Raw genomic sequence first — 16,423 nt, forward strand, 5'->3', positions numbered from 1 at the left:
AGATGATGTGCAGGATTGGTGCCACAGATGTATTCCTTGCGCTGCTGTAAAGGGACCACAGACCAGGAGTAGTCGTAGGAACAGCGTGGCGCGTTACCATGGCAGTAACAATGATGCTCGGGACGAGCATCTCTAAGAGGGGAGTAGTGTTACGGTACGGCATCAGGTGCGCAAGTACATACTCGAACCTTCTAGAAAGGTCTAATGTTTGTTTACGTGTTTACCCTTTATTTGTTAGCGTGTTTGAATTTAGACCTTATGACTGAGTCCATAAGGTCTAAATTAAATTCAACTTACTGCACTTATCGCAAGGACGGCAGTTTTATTGTGGTACATGCCCGAGCCTCCTAGAAATTTCCCACGGTTGTTTACTTGTTTACGTGAATCGGGAAATTTCTGGAATTCGTCTCGCCATATAAAAAGAGCCGCAGGCAGGCCCGGCAAGTCAGTTCGATCTGAGCGATCTTCGGGGCGATTTCGGAGTGAACACAAGTGATCAATAGTGAGTGAACCAGTGAAACCTGCGACTTGGCTACGACCTAGGACAGTGATAGTGCTTAGTGATTGGACCTAGTGATTAGTGTTTGGACTTAGTGCTAAGTGTTGTGACCTAGTGTTTAGTGCAGTGTTAATAAAGTCTTCAAGAGAGTCACCAGGTCTTTCTCTCCAAATCCTCGAACCCTAGCACGTAACAATATATTCAAAATCTTTAATACTCGTATCAATATCTATAACTCGTCTTGTCGTACCCATGACCTACGCTATTATATAAATGATTATCTGTAAGTATATTGTTTTTACCCGCATCGTATTCACGGCTAAATTCTTCTTATTACAGTATTCCACAGGCTGTATGTTAATCTAGAGCAGCCTTTCCCAAAGTGGGCGATGACGCCCCTTGTGGGCACTGAAGGTCTGAAGGGTGTGGGACCCAGAAAAAAATTGCGTTGCAACGCGGTGTAGAGGCTTGGGGGGTGATTATTTCATCAGGATGCATTTTAAATTGAAACAATGGGGGCGCTAAAATAAAGTTCTTAAAGTGGGCGATGGACAAAATAAGTTTGGGAACCTCTGATCTAGAGCCTAAACAACTGTCATGCCGATCATCGCCTGTAAAATATTAATGTTACAATGTTAATCAATTTCTTAACATCACGAAAATAAATGGCAAAAGTAGTGATTCGTAGCACAAATGTAGCACTAAAAACTACACGCTCGTAGAGGGTATATCTGTATCACTTGGACATCAATATCTTAGTTTCATTGGAGTTATAATAAGGATGCAGTGAACTTAAAAATATAACTACCTAAATCAAGATGGTCAAGCCATCTAAATATTTGACGACAAATTTATTTGGAAAATGTCTAGGTAAGTTATCCTTTATTTTCTTTTTTAATCAAATTACATAATATAGCAGCTTTATAGTTATCATATTATTAATAAGTTTATTAATAGTTAATAATAATAAGTTTAATAAGGTGTCTATACTATCTCCCTCTTTCCTTAGTCCGCAATTATGTTTTCAGGATCGGCACGATTCATGAAGACATCACGACAGATGTAATCGGAGTGATAGGACCCTGGCAGTGGCTGGTGACTATCATGTGTACCATCTGCATGGTCATCCCAGCCATGAACCAATACGCAGACGCCTTCCTCCTGCAGCCGACAGCAGAATGTATAGAACCACGGAGTAACGCCTCGCTATGTGAGTTTGGGAACAAAACAACTCGAGAGAAGTGTACAAGGTGGCAAATAAATTTCCTAGAACTCGTTTGGATTAGGAAGTCGGTTGGTATTTTTAAAACTTGTTGGGTTAGGTTAGTGATATATAGGTTGAACTTTTGTTCTTTTCGTTCATTCCATTCATTCATTGTTTTCATAAATTAGAAAGATTATATGCGTTCAAAGATTAAAGATATCTACTTAGATAAATGATTGAATCATTTATCTAAGGATTTCTAGCTATTGAATCTGTCACTAACAAATCTGGGGGCACGGCAGTGCCCCCTCCAATAACTTTTACGCAAGTACCTTTGAAAAAAACTTGCGAATAAAAGCGATATAAAAATCAAACAGCGTCAAAACTTATTCTTGCTCTACCCTAGCTAAATAGAGAAGCTCCACTTAAGAATCTTACCAGCTACTTCTATTTATAAACAAAAACTATAATATTGGCGGTATCTTTGGACTTTAGACATATATAGCGCCAAATATCATAAAACTCAATTTATTAGTCTATTTGGAATACTGTTCTCATCGTTATTATAATTTTATCGCCATAATATAATAAGCCAGGCTGTGTCAAGGCAGTCTTATATTTTCTAAAAATATCTTAAGGTAGAAGACTTCCGAGTCCTAGATGTTTGTAGAAATTGAATTTTGTTTTGAAAAAAAAAAAACAAAATAATATATACGTATTACGTATATAATAATACTGCCGTGATAAGCATAAACAACGCAATCGACATTTTTTATGAAATTGAGTTATTAGTATATTCGGAATCGCTGTAACAAGATCTACCAGGATCAATCACTCGTTTTTAAATATCTTCTATAGTTTTCATTTTATTGTTAGTCATAAACAGCGTATGTGATATTTTCCAAACTTATTACTAGTAATATACATCATAAGCAAACATGCGTTTTTTATGACTATTTTACTTAGAATTTCGATGTATAAAATACTAAGCATAATCAACGCATGTGTTACAGTTGCATTGTTTATGTCTAGGAAATGCACAATTTTGATGTTTATGTTAAGCAAAGATAAGGGAATTACTTACATTTAAGTTGCACATACAGTTCGACAAAGGTTTAAATCAACGTGGCGAGAAAAGGAACTAACGCTGCTATCATACAAAAACGTCATTTTTGACAGTTCTCCTTTACCAGCAGCGCCCATTGGACATCATTGACATACCTATTCGTTTAAAGCTTTGTCGAACTGTACGTTCAATATGACTAGCAAAGAATGATAAGATCAGCTCACATGCATTTTTTTTTTGTAACCGAATATAAAAGAAAACAACTTTAAATAGGTGCATAGTAATCCATGAACCAGTACATTATTGCTTAATTTATTAGTTGTACTTAGTTTATCACAATCATTTTCATGGCGATTCTTAGCCCCAATTTCACCAAAGTATGTTAGTGTTAACAGCTTGTTAAAATGTCATATCTTCTCTTTCATTCATAAGAAAAATGAAAGAGGTAAGTAACGTGATACTAATTCGAGCGTTAACTTTAACAGTCGTTGGTGAAATTGGGGCTTAGCCTAATAAAAGTTGTAAGTACTAAAATATGACTAAAATAATTGAGATCAGGTTTTCTTTGAGTAATAATATTATATTTTTTTTATTTTTTAGTACAACTTATTTTTTTGTCATATTTTAGTACAACTTTTATAAGGTTAAGAATTGCCATGAAAATAATTGTGATAAACTAAGTACAACTAATAAATTAACCCTTAATCAGACATAGTACGATTTATCAACCACCTAGGTAATTGGTTATTGGAGTTTTATAGTGATCTTTATCTGTTTTTAAAATACATAAAACCTTTTTTTTTTATTACCAATATTTGTATCTTTCGTTTGAAGTTAAAAATTTTTTACTAAACAATTCATTTTGGTAAAAATCATTATTCTAAGTAAGTGGTAATTATATGCCCTATGCCCGTCTGGCGGTAGTATGATATGGACACTGTTTCCATTATACAAGAGATGATTTTGAAGTAAAAATATAATTGTAAATTATTAGGTTTATTTTCAACAAAAATAACATTCTTCTAGTCGATACTACGTGTGGTAATTACACGCTTACAAAACAGTAATCTTAGGTAAGTATTCAAAATTCTTCAATTCTTGTGAATAGTTCATTACCTCACACGACAGAGAAAGAGATCAAAGTTCAAAGTATGCAGTTTCCTAAGTAAAAATAGGGATAATAAACAAATTATAAATCGCCAGAGAGCTCCTTAACAGGCATAGGGCACTTCTTTACGGCCACTTAATACGACCACTTAGATTTTGTCTTAATTTTAATATTTTTAAGAAACAGTTCTTAGGTATACATTGTACAGGTAAAAATTAAGAGCACACTTCAATATTTAAAAAATATTTTTTAATGCCAGTGCACATGGGGCCTGTTAAGAAATAATGTACCGGTTCATGGATTGCATGATTATTTAAAGTTTTTTTCTTTTTTGTTCGATTACAAAAAAATGCATGTGAGCTGATCTTATCATTATTTGCTAGTCATATTGATCGTATGTGCAACTTAAATGTAAGTAATTCCCTTATCTTTGCTAAGCTTAAGCATCACAATTGTGCATTTCCTAGACATAAACAACGCAACTGTCACACATGCGTTGGTTATGCTTAGTAAATTAACATTATTGCAATCCATGTTTTCTAGTCATAAACAATTTTCCTTCTTTAAAAATATTAAAAATAACTAAATATGTAAATATAGCATCGCATATGCAAAATTAACATTTAAAGGCACCAAACAAAATAAAAATATTTGGAATATTCCTGTTAGTTTCCAAGGGACAATAAAAAAAAGGAATAAAACTTAAGGCGCGAATTACTCGAAAGTTGCCGCCATGCAGATGCCCTTTTTATGATAAGGACGGCAGAATAGTATCTAAACAATAATTATATTTTCAAATGATTATTATTTGATGTTCCAGTGGCTTATGTTTTGCGACCCCAAAGTAAAAATAGTCTCTACAAGCGTCATATCGAGACTAGGATCAATATTCGGCTGCGTTATTTTCGGACTTATTTCGGACAGGTGAAAAAATGCTCTTTATATAACCTAAGCACGCCCAAAAGTGTTTTTATTAATGCTTTCCATACTAACCAAACTCCTCCGTGGTCTAGTGGTTTAGAGCGCGGCTCTTGACACGGAGGTTGTGGGTTCTATTCCCGCGTTGGAAACATGTTATTTCCAAGTTTGGTTAGGACAACGCAGGCTGATCACCTGATTGTCTGACAAGTAAGATGATCCCTGCGTCGAATGGGCATGTAAAAAGTCGGTCCTGCGCCTGATCTCTCGCCAGTCGTGTCGGTCGTCCGTCCCACTGGGTTATGAGAGTAAAGGAATAGAGAGTGCTCTTGTGTACTGCGCACATACTTGGGCACTATAAAATTACTCCTGCGTAGCTGGCCTGGTTTCAATGAAAACGGCCACCGTCACCGAAACCGGTGTGCGAGCTATTATTATTATTATTATTACTAACCAAATAAATTATATTAGCGACCAACCGCATATTACGTTACGTAGATTCATAGTGTCTCTTATCCTTAGTTAATATATTTTTAACTGCCTGCTTTTGCGACACCCTTCATTCACCTTGCACTGTGAAATCTGGAATGTAGAGCCTTTTCTACTTCCCACCTTTTACGTCGCGGCAAATTGTTATCACTAATTACTAATTAGTAATAACAATAGCAAAGTTCAAAAACAAGGAAATACTACTGAGCAATCCGTTTTTAGGGTTCCGTACCCAAAGGAAAACCTGGACCCTATTACTAAGACTTCGATGTCTGTCTGTCTGTCCGTCTGTCTGTCTCCAGGCTGTAACTCAAGAACGGTAATAGCTAGAGAGTTTTGAAATTTTTTACAGATAATGCATTTCTGTTGCCACTTTAATAATTAAGAATAATATTTAAATAAAGTTAATAATTACTCCCATACAAAAAATAATTTTTTTCCTATTTTTAATTTATAGCGGTACGGAACTCTTCGTGCGCGAGTCCAACTCGCTCTTGGCCGATTCTATTTTAAATCGTCATCGTAACTTTTACGACGACGGGATGCTTAATAACTTAAGTCGTTGCTAAATAACGGCAACTTGTCTTAGGCACTGATTTTCTAGAATGCCTATGAATTTCAGCTTCGGAAGGAAGTGCAGTATGTGGATAAGCTACGCGGCGGAGGTGGGTTTCCGGGTGGTGATGGTATTCTGTGACTCCGAAGTGTGGTTTCAGTTGCTGGTTTTCTTGAGGACACTGTTCTCGCAGGCTAACATATTTATGGCATTGATATTAGGTACTTACTTATTTCAAATTTTAATTCTACAAGTTAAATATTGTTTTTTTATAATGTCTCCTAATAAAGCTAGTTATAATTAGTTTACTTCTAGTTATAACTAACCCGGCGACTTCTTCACGGCCATCAATTTTTGCTTTGTCATCTTCCATGGGCCATTTTAATTTTGACCCCTTCCGTTTTCATCCTCCGTCTAGCATAATGAAAATGTAGGAGGAAGGAGTAGGTAAGGTACTTGAAATAAACTATTATATTTTTTCTAAGAATTATACTTAACTAACTGTCCCGGTGAACTTTGTGGAAATCCATTTATATATATATATATATATATATATATATATATATATATATATATATATATATATATATATATATATATATATATATATATATATATTTTTTTTTTTAATCTCTGGCCATAACTATCATTAAGCAAACACCCGATATCAACAACGTAGCATACTGTATAGTATATTATAGTATACTGTATAGACTATAGAGTATAGACTATATCACTACAGTAAGTAGTAGTAAGTAGAAATAATTTCCAAGGGGTGCAGTTTTTAGTTTTCTTTCTGTTCTTTTTTTACTTTTTACGAACAACAGAGACTGCCAATTTACGTCAACGTGTATTTTAGTAATTTAGTGCCGAAACATTACGAACTATCCGTGTACGGCATGGTAGTAAGGTTACAAAATGCTTTTTATTTGAATAATTCCTGTTGATCCTGAGATTCCCAAGGGGTGCAAGTTCGCTCTACCAACCAAATAAGGCGTGAAAGGGTTGATCTTATATTTTTCTCGGCAAGCACTAAAATTAGTAAAACTTTGACAGTTGTCTAGATATTGTAAACCACGGACGTAAAAAAAATGTAAAACTATTTTATCTGGAAGTTGTGGCTTATTAAAAAACAAAAAAAACGAAGAAGGAAAGAAAAAAAAGCTTCCGATGTTATCTAGTTCTGGTTATCCTTGACTCTTGAATTATATAATGACCTATGTCTGAAAAGACCACGATAAGGTTAACCTTTAGGATTCCCTCATAAAATAGCAAACCCATTAAATAACATTCAAATTTGTATTAGATGCTTTGAATTTACCGATATTTCCAATAAGAGAGAATCCATAAATTCCATATTGTCTGATAATATGGTATTTATGGACGCTCTTAGACAGATTTAGACTTTGAATAGCTATGCTTCTCTATTAAAAGCTAAGTAAAATAAAACATTGACTATTTATTTTTTGACTTCCTTAGTATTTAGTATGTATGGAAAAATTCATTACCTACATACTTAGGTACTATTAAATAATAGTTCTTTTTCTTTTAGGGTTCCCTACCCAAAGGGTTAAAAACTAAAAACGAGAGCCCTATTACTGAGACTTCGATATCTGTCCGACTGTCCGTCTATCTCCAGGCTGTACTCAAGAACCGCTGCCGCTAAAGCTAGACTTCTGAAATTTTAACTGTTTCTGTTGCCGCTATAACAACAAATACTAGAAACGTAATAAAATTAATATTTAAAGGAGGCTCCCATAAAAGAAACGTGATTTTTTTTAGGTTTTTCGCTCGTAATCAATAATGGTAACAGCTAGGCACTTACAATTTTTACAAAATCCTTAATTAATTATATTATACTTTAATAATTAGATACTTAATAATATGATTAAGTAAATATTTAAGAGGGGCGGCTCCCATACAAGAAACCCAATTTTTGCCTACTTTCGCTCTATACCGATACGGAACCCTTCATGCGCGAGTCCGACTCGCACTTGGCCTTTTTTTTTTTTTTTTTGCTCCACTCACTCACGAAATTAAAGAAACCTTTTCCAGGTTTCACTCTTCTTCTTTTCACCTAGTTTTCCAGGATTCTTGTATCAAAATTCTACTTTTCAGTATGTGAAATAGCGAGTAACGAATGGCGGACGCGGTTGAACGTGATCGCCATACTGCCTCAAACTCTCGCTGCAGTATGTCTGGTGTCCGTGGCCAATCTTGTACCCAATGAGACGTTCGATTTTTTAGTAGCTGTATGCAGTGTGCTGGTACTAATATTACTCAGGTAATGTTTTTATCAATTTTCACTTTGAGTCTAACGACGAGTTTTATGCTACGGTTAATAGAATTTAAACAGATGTTAACTGATAACTGATGAGTTATGAAGTATTTTTAACTGACGTAAAGTTTTAAGTTTTGTGATTGTTTATTTTTATCAATCTTTAGAAATAATAATAGGTGATTCTAAGGTCTTTGAAAAAGATGGAGTGATTTAAACGCCTGCACAATATATTAGGCAATAACGTTTATGTAGTTGCGTTGTTTCTTCCTTTATTAATTATTTTAACTCGTTTACTGTTTAGCTATTACATAGAGTTGATTCCAGATGGATCCCCGAATCACCTGCATGGCTTTTGTTCGAGGGAAAAGTTTCGAAAGCCGAAAGGATTTTGTCGAAAGCAGCTCAGATGAATAAAAAATATTTAGACAGCGATTTTCAAATAAAACCTGTGGATCAGGAGGTAATTATAATGAGATGAGATACAATTTACGGACTTTTCCTGTCACAAGTTAACAATCAAGTAATTTTATTCATGGTCTTAGCCAAAGGCTAATTAGAAAATTACATTAAAAATTAAAATTTTGGCGATAACTGAATAGACTAGTTTCCTGACTCGTCCCACAGTTTATACCACGATAGGAAAACACGGTTCTGTTTTTTTTTTAATGAAATAAGGGGGCAAACGAGCAAACGGGTCACCTGATGGAAAGCAACTACCGTCGCCCATGGACACTCGCAGCATCAGAAGAGCTGCAGGTGCGTTACCGGCCTTTTAAGAGGGAATAGGATAATAGGGGAGGGTAGGGATGGGAAGGAAGGGAATAGGGGAGGGTAAGGAAGGGAATAGGGTAGGGAATTGGGCCTCCGGTAAACTCACTCACTCAGCGAAACACAGCGCAAGCGCTGTTTCACACCGGTTTTCTGTGAGAACGTGGTATTTCTCCGGTCGAGCCGGCCCATTCATGCCGAAGCATGGCCCTCCCACGTATAAAATTTGAATTTGAAATAAGTAGCTTAATTTCACAGACAATTTGACTATCCTTTGCGATGTTACGCTCTAATATTTCCGGGATAGATCAGTTAAGGTTCGGCCTCTGACCTAGGTCATCCGTGTTTCCATGTTTTACAATTTCTCGGATTGAGCTAATGAACCGAAGTCGGAAGACCTCACCGAGAATTCTCGCTAAAACCACCAATTTTCCTATTAACAGTAATGAATGAGTAATGTGGATATGGCCTAGTTCCAGACCAACTTGTTCTAATCATTTTATCGACAGTTGAAGTGATTATTCTATAAACTAGTTCATATTAAACTATCTTGTGTACTTTTTTGTATACCTACCATTATGATTAATGTTGAGTAGATCGTCTCTACTTATACCTTTTAATACAAATCTAAAATAGCCTTTTTTTCTATACCTACATAATATAAGTACAAAAAAACTTTTCAGTTAACTTAGTAGCAAATTATTTTATTCTTTCAGGCCTACATTGTGTTGGATGAAATTCGCGACTGCATGAAACTTTGCACAAAATATAATGTGCGATCATTAGTCATTGTAACCATAGCATTTTGGTGTCTCTACTATTTCATTTGGAACAGCCTGTACATAAGAGTGTTTTATGACAAAAAAGACCGCAATATCATATTAAAAGTATTGTGTTTAGTGTTAGGAATGATGTGCCTAAATATAAGTTTAATGAAGAAACTTAATTTAAGGAAATTGCTTGTTATGAATCTGGTTATAATTGTGTTCTTGGAAACTTTTCTTCTGCTCGTTCATCTTAGTATTTACCAAGTAAGTCTTGTTAACCAATAGACTAATAAAAGTCCTAAGTCCTAATTAATAATGTATTTACTTCAGAAAAAAGTAATTCCATAAATAGGAACTTAGCATTGTAATTTGTAAGAAATTGTTGAATCTCTACATTCATTTTACTGATAATTATTCATCCTAAGTACCAATTTCATCAACGTCTATTAAAGTTAATGCTCGAATTAGTATCATGAATAATTCACGATACCTCTCTCGTTTTTCATACTAACATTCACATGACATTTTAACAAGCCATTAAGAGCGTTTACACCTTTCACGCTCAATTTGGCTTACAACTGTACTTTTTAAACTTGAAAAAATCATCAACCACTTATCTTTATAAAAATGTTGATAACTTATTTTTATAGGAAATTTCACTGTCTAAATAGTTAGCAGAGAAAAAAATACGATTTATAGAGTATTTGTCCATTTAATCTCGATACTTTAACAGAGGTTTTCTTAAATTCCGTTTTGGTATCAGTTTCGAAGCTTTTAATTTACGAAACCAGCGACAAATCTAATTAAAAAATAATAATAACCTAATGACAAGATCCTTAAGCAAATAGTTAGCAGAAAAAAATATTTCGTTTAGGTATATATAACTTTATACAATTTGAATTCAAAGAATGAGAAATATCAAAGAAATATCAAGGAATTAAAACAATTTTTTACCTATTTATTAATATAACTTAATTTAATATAATAATAGCTTCATATCATAGAAGAACACTTTAATTTTAAAAATTGTTTTTAAATATCAACAAATCTTTTGTTGTTTTTTTTTCTACAAATATTTTAAAACTAGTATAAATCGCTGCACGCAAAGCAATTCAAATAGTCCGCCGCAGGTTTGTATGGAAACTTGAAATTAGGTGTAAACGCTCTTAACTCAAACAGACGTTGGTGAAATTAGGCCTTAAATGTAGAGTGCCAGCCTCTTTTATATATTTCCCTGCCCTACCTGCGACCAATTAAAAAAAAGAAACTAACTAAACGAATTTCCTCTAACCGCTTATCAGTTATCACATGACTCACATCCAGATGTCCTATCAATTCCAGGAAACCACGGTCGATATAATGCTGTGGACGGCGTTATCTTGCGGTGTGATGGTGCAAGCGATCATACTGAATATCACACCTCGACTGCTGGCCACTCACGTCCGAGCTACACTCCTCGGGTTTTGTCACTCGGCTGGTCACCTCGGCGCCATTTTGTCCTCCATTGTTATACTATTGAATGCCATTGATAGCATCTCCCTAATGATCGCGAATATTGTGCTGAGCATCGTCCTGCTATGCCTGTGCTACATGCTGCCAGACGTCGATGGGAGAGAGTTACCTGACGTCATACAAGACATGGATTACTATTCGGAGTATGGGTTTTGTTATTTAGGATTAAGTAGTTTTAATTAGATTTAGCAGCTTGGAACTCAATTGCCTAGCAAGGTTCTTCAGTTGTTATTTTAATGGACTCCAAACACTCTACCAGGCTACGAGAATTTCTAGAATTTGAAAAATTATTGCTAAACGAAATTATCGAAAATGCGAAAGTGTCTGCAGTGTACCTGTCTGTCAACTCTTTACGCTGACACCACAGAGCTTGATAAAAAGTATCGAGATATCATGTTCGCCGGGAAAGTCTCTAGGCAAGTTTCCCTGGAAAATCGGCCTACGGTATCGGCGCCATGAACTATTTCGGTGAAAAAATATAAATAAAATAAAAATTGTTTTATATCTGACTAAACTTTCAGAACATCGTTGCTACAAGTACCTACCACCGGTTCGGGAACTAACCCAGCGAGAAAAACCGGCGTAAAAAACTCGCACGGGGCCCACTTTTAACCAAGAACATAATCTAACATTTGGTGGCAACATAACCTACGTTTCAGGTCATCCAAACCATTGCGGTGGGCGGCTCACAAGAACTCATCCTCATCACACGAGGAGATACAAATCAGGGTACACTCGTACCCGAGCACCAACCGTAACTCCTCTGCAGAGAGTCGGCCTCGCAGCTTGCCACCCAGAAGAATTGGGAACATACTAAGAGCGGTCTCTGATCTGATATGGTGGTTACGAAATTAAAATTTACTTTAATAATATAATCGTTGAGAGATTTATTGTATGTATCTTCATCAATCATCATCATCATCACTATCATCTGTTGCTATCTATCAGAATTATCACTATCTTCTAGTGCTGAACGAAGGCCTCTCTATCAAAATGCAATTAGTAATGAGGTACTCCTATAGCTATTGAATAACTCTTAGAATATAGAGGATGTGAACAAAACTAAGTGATAATACTTTAGGATGTGTAGAGATAATATAGTGTTATATAGAGTTCACTGCGAAAGTAGCAGCGCTGAATGAGTAAATCTTTGTAAGAAACACATACACACCCTAAAGTATTATCAATAAGTTTTGTTACACCTAAGTGTATATATATTGTCTACTGCACATCTTTTCAATTCGTCCATATAATAGTATGCAGTTTTATACTGCTGTACAGTTCAGCAGTACAAATTCCTAATTAAATTAAATACTACGTAAGCACTGTACTTAAGAATAAAACATGGTGTTTTATAACACGACGAGGAATTTTGGAAATGTGAAATATTAAATAATATTCACATTCATATTCATAAGTATAATTGCGATTTACAATTATTACAGGGTTGGTCATCGCTGTTATATTTACCAACCAAGCATGATTTCCTTAGCTTCTATTGTTTTGACTTTATAAATAATGTTTATACTTATAAACAAAAGAAATCAAGATAATAATAAATAAGTGGAAAATCTAATTAGTAAGTATTGCGTTATACTTATATCTAAACTGTAAACAAAATATTTGAGAACCAACACTAATTGTCTAGGATGCTGGATGGATTAATCGGATTGTTAATTTAGTTTTTGGTTTAGTAATTATTGTGTGGCTTACACAATACTTACCTACTTCTGAGCAAACGAAAAATGTTTATAGGAAATAGAACATAACTGTTTTTCCTTAATATATATTTTAAAAAGTATTATCTAATGTTTGTAGGTACTAAATACTGTAATAAGATTCTACTGGAAAATGGGTGCTCAAAAATGTATCCTCTTACATATTTCAAAATAACTTTATTACATTTCAAGTGTATAAATAATTTACATTTTTTAATTTAGTTTAAATTTAACAGATGCCCGTCATATTTTACTACTAATTGACACAGTATCAAAATATTAATAAATAAGTACTAAAACGTAAATTACATCGCTAGGGAGCGATACACTTTAAATTACATAGTATACTTTAGCAATATTAAAAAAAATTAATCGCCAATCATACAAGCACAAAATATTATATTACTCTTTATTATAGCACCACCTCTTGTACTTGAAAGAAAATAAAGAACAAGTCAGTCACGAACGTTAGAATGTACGAATGTAATATCACCAGACTTTCAATGATATGGATAGTCACATCGTGTCATGTTGTGTCGCTTTAGTGCGGTCTCGCCTTTAAAGTGCGAATTCTGCGCGACATTGCGAATATTAAGGTTGGGTTGCACCAGAGGCGTGGTTAAAGTTAAAGTTATGGTTAAGTATAGTTAAAGCTAAATTTAGCTTTAACTTTAACCTTAACTTTGACCGGAGAAATTGACAGATGACAGCTGGTCCAACAAGGTTATTAATGAACGTGGGCGGGGGCGCTGCTGGTAAAGCAGAACTGTCAAAAATGGCGTTTTTGTATGATGACAGCGATAGTTCCTTTTTTCGCCACATGCATTTAAAACCTTGTCAAGCTCTATGGTTATGGTTAAATATGGCGTCTTGATGGCGTCCATTTTTAACTTTAACTAAATATTTGACATTTTGCATTGTAGTTAAAGTTAAAAATAAAGTTAAATTTACAGTTAAAGTTAAAGTTAGTTGGTGCAATCCAGTCTTAGTGTATAAAACAATGAGGCATCAAGGCAAGATGTAGATACATTGTACAAAGAAGTTAATTCATAGGCAAATAGCTGATCTATGAAATTTTGGTCGCGTTATTTAAAACCCATCCGAAAGATCACAGTTCACAGCCAACATTGAATTGACACAATCCGACCAATTGACGTAGGTCCGTCAACTGCCTATGAATCAATTTCTTCGGTGGTACATTGTACGTACGGTACGCACAACGCATAAATACTGTTGTCATCCTAGCTACTAAGCTCAAAAACTATGCACGAACTATGCAAGTGTAGAGCACATTTTGCATTAGCTATTCTTCGCATGCACAATAATTCTCATAAAGGCGAGACCGCAATAAATGGACACGAACGACGCGAAAATTTACGTTCCATAGAACTGACGTTTGTTGAACGTCTGATTCACGTTTGTAAAACGAAAGTCGCGTAGTCTCACCTTAATCTCGAGCAGACATAATCAGTTTAAAAGCACCTTTTAACGTTCGTGACAACTTTTTAAAAACTAACAATTTATTTAAAATATATTATATTCGATTATATAAACAAATATATTACTTCATACTTCATAGAAACTACAACATAATTATTCGATCGTGTAAGGAACTAATGTTATAAATTGGACAAAATAGACAATTACAATAATGACAATAATCACTACATCAACGTGATTTTCGTCTAATCGATAATTACAAGTATTAAACACTGGGAGTACCTACGCTCATAACTCTTAGGTAATAAAATATGTATAGCAATAAATATTTTTTAACAACAAAACATAGGAACTACATATAACACAAAATTGCAGGTAAGTAATTAAAAAATAAAATGCAGTATTATTTAAAATGCAATATTTAGGCACGTTATACTTTTAACCAATTTATTGAGGAAATAAAATGAACACCAACGAAATGCAACTATATCAAAAAGGTACGTTAGTTTTTTATCATAGTTTGTACTATTTCAAAGCCATTTTGTTGCAGTTATGAAAATAATATTGAAATTATCAGTTCTTTGGATGCTTTTAATATAAATTAAAATTAACCATTATACTAGCCACACACATAACAATATATCTGATTGGTTTGCCGTACAGAATCAGCTGATAGGTAAGGTAAATAATATAATATACTTCAATTTAAAATTTATGTGACGAAAAAGAAATCTGTACTTTTGTAACTCTTTGGTTTACTACTAAAACTCAAACTTACATGCTTTGTCTAGGTGTAAGTACTTAATTGAAAGCATCCATCCATACTAATATTATAAAAGCGAAAGTGTGTCTGTCTGTCTGTTACCTCTCCAAGCTCAAACCGCTGAACCGATTACCCCGGAAAATGTACGGTTACCGCGCGATAAACGAGTTTTGGCGTGACGGAGTTGCGGGCGTCGTCTAGTAATTAATAAAGGTGTGCACACACAAATCGTAGGCCACATTTGGCACTTCGTTTAGTAGAATGTAGTGAGAACTGGTAGCATACAATTTTAAATAAAGGCCACAATTTAGCTTTCACCTAAGTATTTTCAGGATATGTCGGAAGCGATAAGTTTTATCACACATTTAGGCACTTCAGTTATCAAAGCAACAAACATTTATAAAGAAGCCGCGATTTTGTCGGCTTATTTATTTGCCTTTGCTTTTTAATCACGTTTAGGTTACAAAATCAACAAGTCAGTATCGATAAAATAATAAATACAAACATTTTTTTATATTTAGAAATAAAAGTAATATTATAGTATAATGAACAATCGTATTTAAAATAGGAATTCGATTGGGTATAATAAATATAGACTTAGGGTAGGTTGCACCAACTTACTTAAGCTATAACTTTAACCAGAACAAAATGTCAAATAAATTGTCAAATCCCTAGTAAAAGTCCATAATGGACGCCATATTTGACGATAACCTTAACCTTAACTATAACTACGCCTCTGGTGCAACCCACCCTTCATTTGACAATTTGTTATAGTTAAAGTAAGTTGGTGCAACCCACCCTAAAGCAAGCAACTTGCAAGAATATAGGATACTTAGATTTAAATTAACTCTAATAAATAAAACTTAACACTTTAACCACACAAATATTGGCATTTACGATAAATAAACAAAATTACGCCTTTGCGTTGCGTTTTTTTTTTTGTTAGTGTGACCCCAGCATTATAATTTATAAGCTCCATATTTGAATTTATCTATAAAAATACAAAAAATACTACTTATATCTATATTATTCGAAAATTAATAATAATCTAATAGACATAAATGAGAAAATATTCTATCTAAATGTTTAATGAAAGATTTGGTTCATAGATAGGTAGATAGGTAGTTACATTTAATTAATTAAGTATTATTATTGGTGAAATAAGATATTCACAAATTAAATTTCATTGTATAAGATGAACTTGAGAACTGTACACTAATAAAAGTTATAGGTTTGAACCTCAAAACAAACATGTTTTAACATGAAATCGTTTACTAGAACACTTTTTTATGTAAAAATATTCACAATAATAATTTATATTCTGGTAGAATATT

General features: G+C 34.0%; 1 protein-coding gene across 1 annotated transcript; it reads left to right on the top strand.

Moving 5' to 3' along the window:
* The first annotated feature begins 1,318 nt into the window (after positions 1–1,318).
* LOC121733504 (solute carrier family 22 member 13-like) lies at positions 1,319–12,024 on the top strand. Its single transcript, XM_042123767.1, has 9 exons — positions 1,319–1,369; positions 1,528–1,792; positions 4,698–4,801; positions 5,907–6,061; positions 7,959–8,124; positions 8,446–8,581; positions 9,606–9,920; positions 10,998–11,311; positions 11,828–12,024. Exons 1-9 carry the CDS (start codon positions 1,362–1,364, stop codon positions 12,021–12,023), a joined length of 1,659 nt encoding a protein of 552 aa, XP_041979701.1. The 5' UTR covers positions 1,319–1,361; the 3' UTR covers position 12,024.
* Positions 12,025–16,423: the final 4,399 nt, after the last annotated feature.

The sequence above is a fragment of the Aricia agestis genome, chromosome 14 (assembly GCF_905147365.1).
Source record: "Aricia agestis chromosome 14, ilAriAges1.1, whole genome shotgun sequence".
NCBI lineage: Eukaryota > Metazoa > Arthropoda > Insecta > Lepidoptera > Lycaenidae > Aricia > Aricia agestis.

Coding starts and splice junctions, on each gene's coding strand:
- LOC121733504 (XM_042123767.1), top strand. Junction 6,062..7,958: donor ATTTATGGCATTGATATTAG/GTACTTACTTAT, acceptor TCTACTTTTCAG/TATGTGAAATAGCGAGTAAC. Junction 8,125..8,445: donor CTGGTACTAATATTACTCAG/GTAATGTTTTTA, acceptor AGTTGATTCCAG/ATGGATCCCCGAATCACCTG.